Here is a 13857-nt window from a genome sequence, read left to right as displayed (position 1 = left end):
ATGAATCCAAAGAGTTCAGTAGTTGCTGCGTCGCGGTTAGTCTCACACAAAGTTTGTCAGTTATATCTCTACAATTACCCAAAATGAGCATCATTTGATTCAAGTACTTCATTCCAACACAAAATAAAACAGATAGGAAACTAGAATATCTACACAAAGAGGTTTAACAGGCGACGTGGAGGGAGAGAGACGGCTCCAACCGTGGCTGGCTGTGTTCATTCCTGAGAAATCTCCTACTCAGTTTCCAATCAAACACCCACAGTGTGTTATCCTTCCTGTCAGATGTTAACATAATTAATGTGTGAGGAGAATCATATGCGTTAACAATGGGCAGTTAGTTTTCAGTACAGGTTGGTCTGTGTGTACGGAAGCCTGGAGAGTACATGCATCCATTTCCTTGATTCAACCTCAATGTCCCATGATAAAAAATTAGTTTCAGTCATTTTCTCATGGTATTGAAGAATCAACCCATTTTCACCAAAAATCAGCATTGTTATCATGAGATGAAGGGACTGATAAGTTTAGATTGCTAAAAAATAAATACAATTTTTAATCCATCCATCATCTATAGTTCTTATCCCGTTCAGGTTGCGTGGGGGCTGGAGCTATCCCAGCTTTCATTGGGCAAGAGGCGAGGCACACCCTGGACTAGTCACTAGTCAGTTAAACCAATGACCATGTTTTTGGTGGTGGGAGGAAGTCGGAGTAACCAGAGAGTAATTTTTTAATCATCACAAGAAATTTGAGTAACTTAACTTCCATACTTGTGTGCTGCATGATAGAGATCAAAATATTAAGGTCATTTGAAGGGTTTGCATTTACTCACTGAACTAGAGATGAATAAATCTCATTCTTGATAATGTTATGGTGGCCTAGCAGAGCCAAAAATGCTGAAGTTAATGCTTGCGCCTCATAGAAAATAAATCTAAATCCAAATTTAAAGAAAATTGGAACTGTTTAAAACATTTTTCTTCTTTGCTTACTTCTTTTTACATTTTCATCTGAGTGTATCTCTGCACTTTTTTTGTGTAGTGCCAAATTTTGGCCTTGTATTGATTCCTCTGAGCCACCATAAAAAACACACTTTAAGCTTTAGAAACTTGCAAGTGGCATTTGTTAAACAAATCAGCCGAACTTCCACATTACATCAAATCCATTGGTCGGTAAAAGTTGGTGACTCAAGGAGTCACTGAAAAATGAATTTCATTAAAAACGTTACTTTTAAATTATTTCACTATTTTCCTATTTATTCATTCACAGCCTGCAAACTCCTGAAGCAAGGGTAGATGTAATGTTTTTGTCATTCAGTTACTTTTAAATGTAAAACTGTATTTAAATTACTAATTTGAGTTTAGATTTGATTAAATGCTTTTAATGCAAAATCCCACACAGTTTAACCTGACACGTCAGATGGATGTGTGAAACACATCAATCTGGAAAACCTTCAATACTAAGAGTTTGGAATAGGGCAGACACCTTGAAAAAAACTCGGAGAATGATTGGATGAATATTCTCTGTCACATCTTTACAGGCCAATCAGAGCAACAAAACATGTGACATAGCCATGACTGAGGTGCGCATGCACAGTTACCTAGGAACAACACAAACCGTGGTGACTGCAGACATGTCAATACACGACTTTTCATTTTTGAAAAGAAAACAACTCACTGCCATTCCTTGTTCTTCTTTAAACGAAGAAATGTCATCAAGTTCTGATAAACTAACGCTTTAGCAGCATCCACGCTAAGCTCTTTCGCCATAATCGCACCGGCCTCTTGCTGCTGCTTGCTTACGTCACGACTCTGCCACGCTTGAAACTACTGCCCCTCGTTGCTGATTGGTCCCGTCACTTTCTAACCGGGCCCAAATAGTTCAGATAGGAGCTTTGCAAGATGGATTCGCCAGTGAGAAACAAGGAAATGGGCATATCCATCTGCTTTGCAAGGTTAACACAGCCTTTTTAAATGAAAGAAACACAGCTTTGACTTGTGAGAGAGCAGAAAATAAGGAAACGGATGATAAAACAGTTTGTGGGTTGAAGCTTTGAATCGAGTGGTTTGCACTGATCTTTGAACACAGCCGCTCAGGTGTGAGCAGTGACTCTCCTCCACATCACGTCTGTTCATCGCAGAGAGAAAATTGACTAACAGTCAGGGAACCCTTGGCTATCTGAACGGCTGGAATACAAACATCTGATCATTCAAAGTCTCAGGTGAACGCTTTACACCTGGAGAGGAACGTTCTGCAGGGAGAGCAGGGGGAAGTATGGAGTCCTAGGAGGGACAAAAAAACAAATATTTATCAAATAAAAAATTAGACAAGAAATAAAGAAGGTTAGAATAAAGAACAAGTACATGTTCAAATTTTCAATAGAATAAGTGATTTTTTTTCTTATTTTCACATTATTAGTTCATTTATTTCTGTATATTAGATATTTGTTTTTTTTTATTTCTTAATTGAGTAAATTATCATATCATTTTATCATACTATTTTTTGCAAAATATATTGGGAGGAAGACCTAACAATGTTATTTGATTAACAGCTCAGCCCTTTAAGGAATCAACAAAATAAGAGTGATGGGGAAAAAAAAGAAAGAAAAATAAATAATTGAGATAATAAATAATTCAAAATTGGATTTACAAGGAAAAACATCAGAAAGAGGCAACTGTCAGATTATATAATACCATTAATATATATTTAAAACCAATTAACACATTTATAGAGAAATAAATGAACATATAGAAATGAAAATAAACTTGCGCTTGTTATCATACATGTATGTTTTTTTAATCTTTACTTACTTAGGCATTCCTTTCTATATAGCCACATTCATTTTTCTCTTTTATCTTGTATTGTTTTTTGTCCCTTCAGGGATTCCATATGGGAAGTATGCTTATCCTTTCAGTATAAAAGCTTGAGTAGACATTCTTTTTTGAATTTCTGGATCCCCACATGAAGTGAGAGACTCGTAGGGGTAAACAAAGCCAAGATTTCGAGCTCCAGAGGTAGAGACCAACACGGTGAGTCCTTTATGTACATATTCACACAGTGCTTCTGTGATCCAATCATCACCAACAATAACAAAAAAAAAGGCTTCTGCTCAGATTTATCTACATCTCTGCTGCACACACACGTACAGCTAACACAACTGTGGGTCCATACAGGGTCTGCTGTCCTCTACAGAGGGTACAAATCAAGAAAATATATACATTTGTATGCAAGTTTTAAAAATAAAATCAACTTCACAGCCTTAGAAATGTGCAGGCTAATACAATTTCTATACAGTGGTACTCTGCTTTCAGGTTGTTGTGTAGATCTGTTTCTCTATGTAACATATATACACAATCTGACTCTGAGGAGAATGCATGCCGTATAAGACACCAGGACAGGAATAGAAAACAGGTCTAAAAATATATTAAATAATTTACTTCAAAGCTCTTTTTCTCTGGAGACAGTGTACATGAGTGAGGAGGAATTAGCTTCAATAAAACCATCAGTTATACAGCAAATGCTACGTGCTTCATCCTGTGGTGAGCTGCGTGACACAGTTGGTCAACAGTTTATGGGAAATATTCAAGTAGACAGAACAAAGAATGAACAGTTTGAGAGGGACTCTGCTGGTTTGGCTGCTTCTTCAGCTTGGTATGTTTTTGTGAAGAAATATTTTGTTCAGAGCATGATGACAGTTTGACTTTATAATCCGAAGAACACCAGGAGATGTCCATTTTTAAAGAGTTCTTCACAATCTGGGTCTGATTTTTGCACGTTAAACATGAGTCTAGTTTTGCTCCGTGGTTCTGCCTGTTGAAAGTGATTTTTCTGTTGTCATTTGATCTAAGGTAAATGTTCCCCAGATCATCAGTCATGGTGGATCAGTGTTTATTTTTTGTAAATATATCACAAAAAGTACATCCCAGGCCTGCTCTTTTTTTCAGCTATGTCTTCAAATACTTTCATATATTTTAGATTGATCACATACAAAATTAAGTATTTCAAGCCCCCTTTGTTGTTTTAATCTTGATGATTACAGCTTACAAAAATCAAACATCTACCATCTCAAATATTAGAATATCACAAAACATCATTCCAAGTAAGTATTTATAATACAGAAATTTAGCCCTTCTATAAAATTATGCTCGTTTATGACTCATTAATCGGCTGGAGCTGCTCTTTCACAAGTTACTGCATCTATGTGACGTGGCATGGAGCCAATCAGCCCGGGCACTGCTGGGGTGTTATAAAGCCCAGGTTGCTTTGATAGCAGCCTTCAGCTCATCTGTATTGTTGAGTCTGGCATCTCTCATCTTCCTCTTAACATTTCCCCAGAGATTCTCTATGGGGCTCTACCCTGACCTGAACACAGTAATACCACAATCAGCAAACCACTTTCAGGTAGTCTTTTACTTCACTGCAGACAGGTGCAAAGTCCTGCTGGAAAAGGAAATCAATATCTCTAAAATCTAAGGGTAGATGGCTGACAGCATTGACTCTGAACAGTGGACCAACAACAGCAGATGGCATGGCACCCCAAATCATCACTGGACACACAGGACTTCAAGCACCTTGAATTCTGAGCCTCTCTGATCTTACTCAGAGAGTATTCCAAATGAAATTCAAAGTTTACAAAACAGGACTTTGGACCACTGAGCGACAGTCCAGTTCTTTTTCTCCTTAGCCCCAGGTGACAAGCTTATGACATCTGTGGTACAGGAGTGGCTAAGAACATGACACTTTCATCCATTTCCTGGACCTGTCTGTGTGAGCTCACCCTTGTTGCTTGCGTTTCTTTTCCTACAACCCATTTCCCCTACAGTCATCTTTCCATCAATATGCTTTGATATGGCCTCTAGGAACAGCTTCCCCCTCGGCAATGACCTTCTGTGGCTTACCCTGCTTGTGATTCAGATCCCTCCCCATGACTGCAGTTGTGTGTACTGGACCAGAATGAAAGAATGGTCAGGAAACCTTTCCAAATGTGACTTTTCCACAATATTCTGACATTTTAAAATGTAAGTTGTAATCATCAAGATTAAAATCAATAAAATCTTGAAATATTTCACTTTGTATGAGATGAATCTTGATAATCTGAAAGGTTAAATTTTCCCATGATATTCTGTTTTTTTTTTTACCGTGCACCTGTATACATATTGACAAATTGAGTAACTTGCTATATTTGTGGTGCAGCATCAGCATTTTCACTTTATCTGCTTATTATTTCCGTTATCAGTGGAGCAAGGTCATGATCGTACTCTTTATTTCCATAGTAATGTATATAAATTTTCTGGTTTTCTGGACCAACAGATCTAAACTCTAAATCTCCCAACTGATGTGATTTAAAGGTGCAGTGTGTAATATTTAGCCTATTAGCATTTAGCAAAACAAGCTTGGTTAAAATGAAACATAACATTTATAAGTAGATTGATCTAAATTAGTGTTGACATCTGATAACACATTTTTTAAATTTATGTTTTAAATTAACTCAGAATAAGCCTTTTATTCATACACAGGGAGGGTCCCCTTCAAGGACGCTGCCATCTTGGATTTTTGCATTTTGCCTGTTTCTATGGCACCATAGAAGGAACCAAATAACAGTTAAGCATGTATTGATTTTTAAACTTCACTGGTTCCCACAGTTATCACCAGAGAAATGAGCATCACACTCCAGAATTGACTGTTAGATGTTGATAGTCCCATTTTTACACACTGTACCTTTAAAGAAAAAGAAACAAACAGCAGGAAAAGGCCTTTTATCAAGCTCTGAAAACTACGTTTTTGCATGAAGAACTACCAGCAAAAATCAAAATATTGAGTGATCACCTTATTGATCATTCTGGTAAATTTTTACTAGAGGCAGAGTAGTACTGTTCTTTTTTAAAGACATATTTTTGGGCTTTTTATGTCTCTATTTATAGAGGACAGTGAATAGAGTTAAAAACAGCGTGAGCTTAAGAAATTGGGGGTGAAAAGGAGCCACAGGCTGGACTTAAACCGGGCCACCCAGAGTCATAGGGAAGTCCAGGTGTGACCTAACCACTAGGCCATCTATGCCCCTGGAGTACTGTTCTTGTCTTCAAAGAAGCACATTGGGGCGCAGTTTGAGTTTTCTCCCTCAGCAAATGAAATGTGGATGTGTAAAGCTTTTCCAGAATAGAACCAGGATGAATGAATTTCTAATGTGTTACTTATTTATCCTGTTTACTGAGCAGGTCATGTAAAAAACTGAGACTATCCAAAGTTTTTGATCCACACAGCCATTAGAAATGGATGTGAGGCATCAAGAATAGCTCACACTACAAAAATATGACCCAGATTGTAAATGCTCTTCAACCTGGCTTTGCAGGTCAACGTTATGCTCAAGAGCCGTGCGGAGAGAGCAGGTGAAGCACAGGTGATCTTCAACTGTCACTCAAACATGTCAAGTTCAGTAAACCTTTCTCTGAATTCTCTTTGGCCAAAAATCTGCTCAGCTTAGGCCAAGAGTTTGAGATATCAGTGAAAACAGGAGGCACACCCTAAGACAGCACAAATTCCTTCAAAATAAAAGCATTCAGTCAGGCCGACAGGACTTTTTTTTTTTCTTTTTACAACAGAAGAAGAAGAAAAGGAAGCCAGGTCCAGCCCCTCGGAGGTTTTATCTGTTTTTTCCTGCTTGGCATGGTGAGGAATTTTCAGGCTACAGAAAGAGTAATTTTTTAGACAAAGGTCATACAGAAAGTAAAATTAATCTTATATGTTGGATAAATATGCATGAGGCAGCAATATCAACCATGAGTACTTTAAAATAACCATTTGCAGGAGATTTTTTCAGCGAATGTTAAACTCATCGTCTTTTTCTTTTTCATAAGAACTAGCACCAAAATCTTGTTTTGCTACTTTCCCCAATATTTCAGGATACTGGGTGCCAAATTTTAAAACTGTATGACAACAAATATAATTGTAACAGCTTAATTTCTGAATGTATTTCACCATTTTTGTGTAAATAAGGGGATTTGGAGGTAAACTTGTGATGACCTGAGTGTTGGTTAAATTAAAATAATAGTGCAAAGAAGAAGCAGAAAACATCCTCAGGGCTGAGTTTGGCTTCTGACACACAGCGTCAGGGCTGTCCATCAGGAGGTGATGGAGGAGCTACTTTTTCCTTTATTAGTTCGGGAGCCCAGATTTTTTTTGTCTGGTCATTCAAATTCACAGATTTTTTTTTTGTCTTATTTTTCATGTAACACAAAGGTGAGCTTCCAAACTTTTACTCCCCTGTCTTTATTTTAAAAGGAAACAAATCTGTTTTTTGCATGTTGCAGGGATATTTGACTTTTTCTATTTGAGAAAAGTTTAAATATTAGGATAAGTTTATCTTTTATACAAATATAATGGAGCCTCATGTATAAGCCTGTCCAAACATCTATATTTTGTCAGACTGATGCATAATGTTTGTAGCCTAATACTGCAGCTTAGGTTAAAACCTGAGCATACTTGACCACTAGAGGGCAGAACAACAGGTACAAATCTCTGACATTGGCTGTTTCTGAAATATGTTAACTGATTTACCCAGTGCCTGAGCCTTAGACTGTAAATAGAAAGTAGACTTGAATTAAAGAACCTGCATTGCTCAGCAGAGCGTAAGGGTCTGTTTCACCAAGACTGGGTTGCAGCAGCTTAAAGCTCCAAGAATCACACATTTCCTTCCGCTAGCTGCCCTATCTTAAGGTCTAATTCACAAAGCAGATAGCTCTGGTGAAAACACATATTAAAGCTGTCGTGCTCCATATAGTTTGCTCTTGTTTTGTGTCTGATTGAGTAGAGAAGTGATCTGCACCTATACTTTGCAGAGAGCTCAGCTCTCATGCTGACAGAGCTCAGTTCTGGCCACATAAAGATGGTAAGCTAGGAGGGAAGGGTAAACTTTAACACTTTATTTTGACACAGGACTCTAAAAATGTGATATGAGTTTGTTTTAAAACCTACACTCCTTCTTGAACGAAGCTAAAAGGGACAGGCTGTTTCCACACATGTAGATGAAGAGTGGAGCCACTGACAGCCATGGACTGATCTAACCCCTCGTTATACTAATGATAGTAATGCCAAAGTCATATTCACTTTTTTACAAATCATTCATTTTAAGTCATAAAAATCACTGGAAAGTTTGGACATCTTATAAATACTGCTATGAAGTTACCACCTGCTCTCGTCAGATGATCATGTTTTCACTCTGAGTGTGGCTGTTAGCACCGCGGTTTGTGAATCACATTATTTGTGCAATGATGCTAATTTAAACAGAAAGGGGCCATTTTTATCCAGCCAACTGCATAAATACATGCAAACAGCACAGGAGACGGTTTGCTCTGTAGCACAGTTAGGACAGTACTGAAGCCTTTGTGAGTTTTTTGTGAATTAGACGATACCTTTTTGACTTATTTGCACAATTTTACCAGCTGCAAATACTGCAAAATCATATGTGAATCAGACCCTGGTTGTATAGAAGTCCACGTTAAAATGTTCCTACTTATCACTTGATTTTTTTTCCTCTTTAAACATTTCCATGATGGGTTTATGGCCTTAATCTTTAGCTTCAAGTTATATTCAAAAATGTAATGTAAATCTAGTAAATTATGGTCACATTTTGACTCATAGAGAACAGAAAGCAGGGGAGGAGAGCAGAGCTACCAGTGATTGGCAAGATGCTATCAATGTGACCTGAAAAAGTCTGGTTTAGTAAGGAGATGGCTCTTAGTGATATCAGTTTGAACGTTTATCTCTTATATGAAGCCTATGGTTGAAAACAGCCAATAGAAACACCTTCTTCTGTCCACTCAGGGACATAACCGACTATTATATAAAATATATAAAGACAGTTACATTCTGGAAAATTTGAAAAGGATAAAAGGGGAACACAGACATTATATTTTTTGCATCATTTATACATGAGGCTCCTGATCTTTGGCAAATAAATTTTTATATAAGTAAAAACAATGGCCAAATGTGCATGTGGACACAGAACATGCTTAAAATACCTTATTTTTATAAATTAAAATATCAATATGCTCAAGTGCATGTTATATATAAACGGGGAACTCTCAGTTGCCTTCAACATCTAAACACAACTACAATCGATTGTCTGGATAAGAATTTGGATTTAATTCACCCGTGCAGAGGTGAAGGAGGGGGTAATAATACAAAGAGCCTTATTGTGATTAGAGATGTTCCAATGCTGACATTTTTTCCCCCAAAACTGACTCTGACACACGGTACCAGAATTTGAAATGCTGGCATGATTCTAGTAAAAATCAAACAGTAGTTTTATCTGTTTGACACAAGAAAAATCAGAGTGCTAGAGACCGGGTACTGGGTAATTCTTGTTTTTATTTACTAAAAATTGCTGGCAAACTCCTGCACATTCTAACACGTTCAAAAACTTTGACAATATTTTCACAAGTTTCTAAGTCTCCAAAAGTTTTGATAACCTTTATGCGATGCCTGAACTTTCCCAGCATTTTTAGTAAAGGAAATAATTATGTGCAAAATTAATGAGAGACTTTTTTATGATCGAATGATCATTAATATACAGTATAATCTGTATGCAGGAGATCAGTTTTTAAAGCGTGTTCTTTAAGATTATAAGGTTATCTAAAGCTCAATTGAATCATTGAACATTGTGCAAAATGCAAAAGGATTTATGATTTGTGAATTTTGTAGAAGATAATTTCACATTTTACAGCAGCTTTAAAACTTCTATGACATTTGTAATGCAATTTTATCTGTTAAAAGGGCTCAATTTACATGATCTAGACCAAAGTTTTTTTCTTTTTTTTAAGGGGTATTAGGCATGCAAAACAAAAAGCCCTGAGAATGGAGAACTCGTTATAAACTTGTGTTGCCTCAGGCCTGTGTTAAATAGAAATAAAAGTGGAAAAGGAGCTTTATGCTTATAACAGAGCCAGTTAGTTTCATAACTGTTGCATAATTCAACTCCTTGTTAAATCCTTTAAATCAATGAAGTTCACCAAAAATAAGCATTTAACCTATATTAGGGTACACTCACTTGAGTGGCAGTTAAGTTTCCTGCCCTCTGGACCTGCTGTGGCCAAGGGGAGGTGGGAAAAAACTAAGCTTTTTACATTAGATGGTTTAATTTAACGTATTTTTGACTATTGCTCTCTCTTTGTAGTTACAGGTGGTTAACATAATACCTCTATGGTGGCAGCATTGAGCTGCTCACTGAAGAAGAAAAATAATAGGTGAATTTCCATGTGACAAGCTGATCTGATTCCAGGCCAACAATTGCAATATCTGATCCCCGCATAGACAATCATAATAATGGATTCTTGATCCAGTTTTTCAAGCTCTGTCAGCATTTCAGATCCTGGTACCAGCGTTGGAACATCCCTAATCATAAATCAGGTAATTTCTAAATAGACATCTTTTTAAATTTGTATTCATATATATATATATAGCAAAAACATACTTCATTAAGATGCAATACCAGTAAAATCTATCAGGAAATGATCAGATGGGTTTGTCTAAAACATTCTGATTTGGTCTACAGAGTTTTAGTCTCATTCATGTGTAATAAACACCTCTGATCGCCCCCCAGTGGATTCACTGCAGGTGAGGCTGAGCAGACCTGCAGGTGAATTTGAGCAGACCTGCAGGTGAGTTCTGCTCTCCAGTGAAATGCTACGCAGACGACACCACCACATTCTTGTTCCCTGTTTAGCAGCGGGTCAGGAGAGACGCTGATGACGCACAGCAGTTTTCATTCCCACACCAGCGGAGACGGAGGCATCTCAGAGGGCTGAGCCACCGTAGAGCTGTGGGCAGAGAAACCAGAGTAGGTAGGGTTAACAAGAATCTATCACGCAAACATGCCCAGGAAAAGGTGGAGTTTCTGAAAGGGGTTTTGTGTGAAGATTGCTGGAGTTGTACCTGATGAAGCTTTTGAAAGCAGCTGACTGAGGGTTGATGCAGAGCGGCACTCGACTCCCCTTCTGCTGCTCCAGAATGAACTGATGGATGATCTCTGAGGAAATAAATGCACAAGCAGCAGACAAAAGAAGGAAATGATTCAAAAATGATTGCACAGTTCCAGAAAAGCTGAAAGCGGGTTTGACTCTAAAAAGAGTCTTCTGGCTAAAACATCATACCTGAAAAAATCAACAAACAACTCAGTAGTTTGGTCTGTGATACAGTAGAAATGCAGCAAAGTCCAGGATGCACAATATTGAATTTTTGCAGATTTGCCACTATTTCCAACCTTATTTTAGCCTATACCAACACCAAAGTATGCACACCTTTTATCGTTCTTGTGAAAAACACCAGGTATCTCCTGTGTAAAGAGGCTGAGTCAAGTGAAACTGAAAAAGAAGTGAGGAAGAAGATAATCTCGTGGTTATTTATGTTTAAGTCTTTGTTCAAGATGTCCTGAGCTCACTGTGGGCCTCATTGAGTGTTAGGTGCCCAAGCTTCATGGTGAAGCTGTACATTCTGCAGTTATTTAAGGCAGATATGATTTATACTCACAATATATGAGGCCGATATTATAGCTGTAAATATGGGAAGACATTTTCAGATGATACACCTGCTCTGCAAACCCAGATCAAAGTAAAAACTCTCTTTAACACCTCTATATGACTTAAAAATAAACAATGGTAAATAATGTGTCGATAAGGTAGTTAATTATAATTTTGACATTGCTATTAGTAAGCTTTAACCAGGAGTTAAATCAGTCTGAGACTCCTAGCTTCTTTATTAGCCATCCTTGATCCTTTATTTTCTTAGGGTTTTCTTCAATCAGAGAGAAAAATTAATCAGGGGGGTGCTTAAAGGTGCAGTGTGTAATATTTAGCCTAGTAGCATTTAGCTGAATAAACTTGGTCAAATAAAACGAAACATTTCTAAGATGGTTGTGTCATCTAAATTCAAAAATAGCTATTTTGAAAAAAAACAACAACTCAGAATTAAACCTTCAATTCATACATAGGGAAGGTCCCCTCCATGGATGCCACCATCTTGGATTTTTACATGTTTCCATGGTAACATAGAGGAATTCACATTACAGATACACATTAAATTCAACTGGTTGCCACGGTTTCCAGCAGAGAAATGTAATCTAAAACCCACTTCTAGATGTTGATATTCAGTTTTACACACTGCATCTTTAAGTGAACACTTAATATACCTAATATACCTTTAATTAAATGCACTGTGTTATTCTAAATATCTAACATGGATTGGCAGAATCTGTGTGGGTGCAGGCAGGATTGGATGGCATGCGCTGCAGGAGAGGGCGGTAATGGGCAGAAATGCAGCGGGAGAGGGATTAAGAAAATAGTTCCCCACCAAGCCCTAGTTTTCATTATTTGCTGATAATTACTGATAATTTACTTTTGAAGATTAAAATCTGCTGATATCATGCAAATCCTGCATCCTAACAATTGATGTCCTTGAAGTTCCTCTTTTATCCACAACAAAGAACATCAGTTTGTAGTCACAAATGAAGGAAAAAAACTTGAATTTTAGATTTTTTTTTTCTAAAAAAATACCCAAACTTAATATAGGGTTATCATAGTAGATTATATTTTCCTGAAAAATAAAAAAGCCTATCCTTTTTTACATTCAGGGGTTATCATACCTATGAACATTCAACATTTTTGTTGAATGTGCAGGAGCCACCTGCAGGACATTATAACGACTCAAAAGATAAAAACATGTCTGTTAGGAATAAAGACCGATCTGAAATCTCAAAATGAGATTTTTTCTTTATCTCTAAATCCATTATTTTATTTCCACTTTATAGTGTCTCCATAGTATTTTATAGGATTATATCTGAGCAACATGCATCGCTGGAGGGATACACTCTATTCTTTTCCAAGAATTAAAAAAGGTATCTTAAACATCTTAAAACTGTAAAAAATAAGCTTATGTACTCTGTTGAATACTGACCTTTGACCTGTCTCACAGAGCTCAGGTTCTTCTCGAAGCCGTCATCAAACTTCGGGTTGGTGACGGGCTCAAAGTCACTGGTGTAAACGCGGCCGGACGACGTGGTGTAGCAGCATTTGCACATGCAAGTGTGGTATCGCAGTCGACCCTCGTCCAAGTACGGGTGAGCCAGAGCGTCCTTCGCTGAAATCCGCTTTGACTGGAAAACAAATAAAAATTAGACCTCAGCAACAAAACAATTAACTGTAATACTGGCCCCTTAACTGGTTACCTCAGCCCACGGCTTCCAAGCTAATTTTTTACCCAACTTTTATCCCTCGAAAGCACAGGAGCCACTGGAGTGGACCAGGAGAGCTCAGCATAGAACAGGTATTTGTTGGCAGCTGAGACTAGCACCTGTCTTAACATCGCACTCCCGCCTCAGAGGGCCTATGATTGATGTGCCATGAGCCTGGCATAGGTCAGGCGGTACAGAGCTGGAACAGTAAAAGCTGCAGAATATGGAATTTAAGTTTTGTTTTTCAACTAAACTTTGATTCATGTAAATCCACTTCATTTGTGCTAAGCAGCCCTTTGTCCGTGATTGTTGCTTCTTTAAATGTCTGATTTTGTAGATGAATTTTTATGAAGATGCAATGCAAGTCTGTGAGTTTTTTTGAGGATTCTTTACAGTGTGAAACATTGCAAGTCCCCTGTGAGTGAATAGGAATAAACTCTGAAATAAATCCAGTGATTGGCTCCATCTTTACATTTGGAAACAGATTCAGTCAGTGCCTCTTCTTTTACACAATTATCAGCATGTCTCCTCAGTACAGAGTGTCTCTACAGTCACTTCCTCTGGCTAGAACTAAGAGGAGGCGTGTGATTTTTCTCTCTTTGTTGTTGATTGCATATCTTAATTACACCTAAGTGACGGACTGA

General features: G+C 37.6%; 1 protein-coding gene across 2 annotated transcripts in view; it reads right to left on the bottom strand.

The window, feature by feature from the left end:
• Nucleotides 1-1863: 1863 nt before the first annotated feature.
• nlk2 (nemo-like kinase, type 2) overlaps nt 1864-13857 on the bottom strand; it is a 35867-nt gene continuing 23873 nt past the window's right edge. The window contains exons 9-12 of one of the 2 annotated variants that reach the window (XR_005992732.1): nt 12937-13135; nt 10921-11014; nt 10572-10805; nt 1864-2273 (exon numbers count right to left, since the gene is read on the bottom strand). Coding sequence is in view for 1 of the 2 variants with exons in the window: in XM_041802528.1 (XP_041658462.1) it covers nt 10751-10805; nt 10921-11014; nt 12937-13135 (348 nt within the window). In the remaining variant the exon portion in view is untranslated. Of the gene's footprint in view, nt 2274-5611; nt 10806-10920; nt 11015-12936; nt 13136-13857 lie in introns of those variants that run through there. The other variant, XM_041802528.1, reaches the window with a different exon arrangement.

This window comes from Cheilinus undulatus, linkage group 2 (assembly GCF_018320785.1).
Source record: "Cheilinus undulatus linkage group 2, ASM1832078v1, whole genome shotgun sequence".
NCBI lineage: Eukaryota > Metazoa > Chordata > Actinopteri > Labriformes > Labridae > Cheilinus > Cheilinus undulatus.
This window is presented reverse-complemented; position numbering and strand designations above follow the sequence as displayed.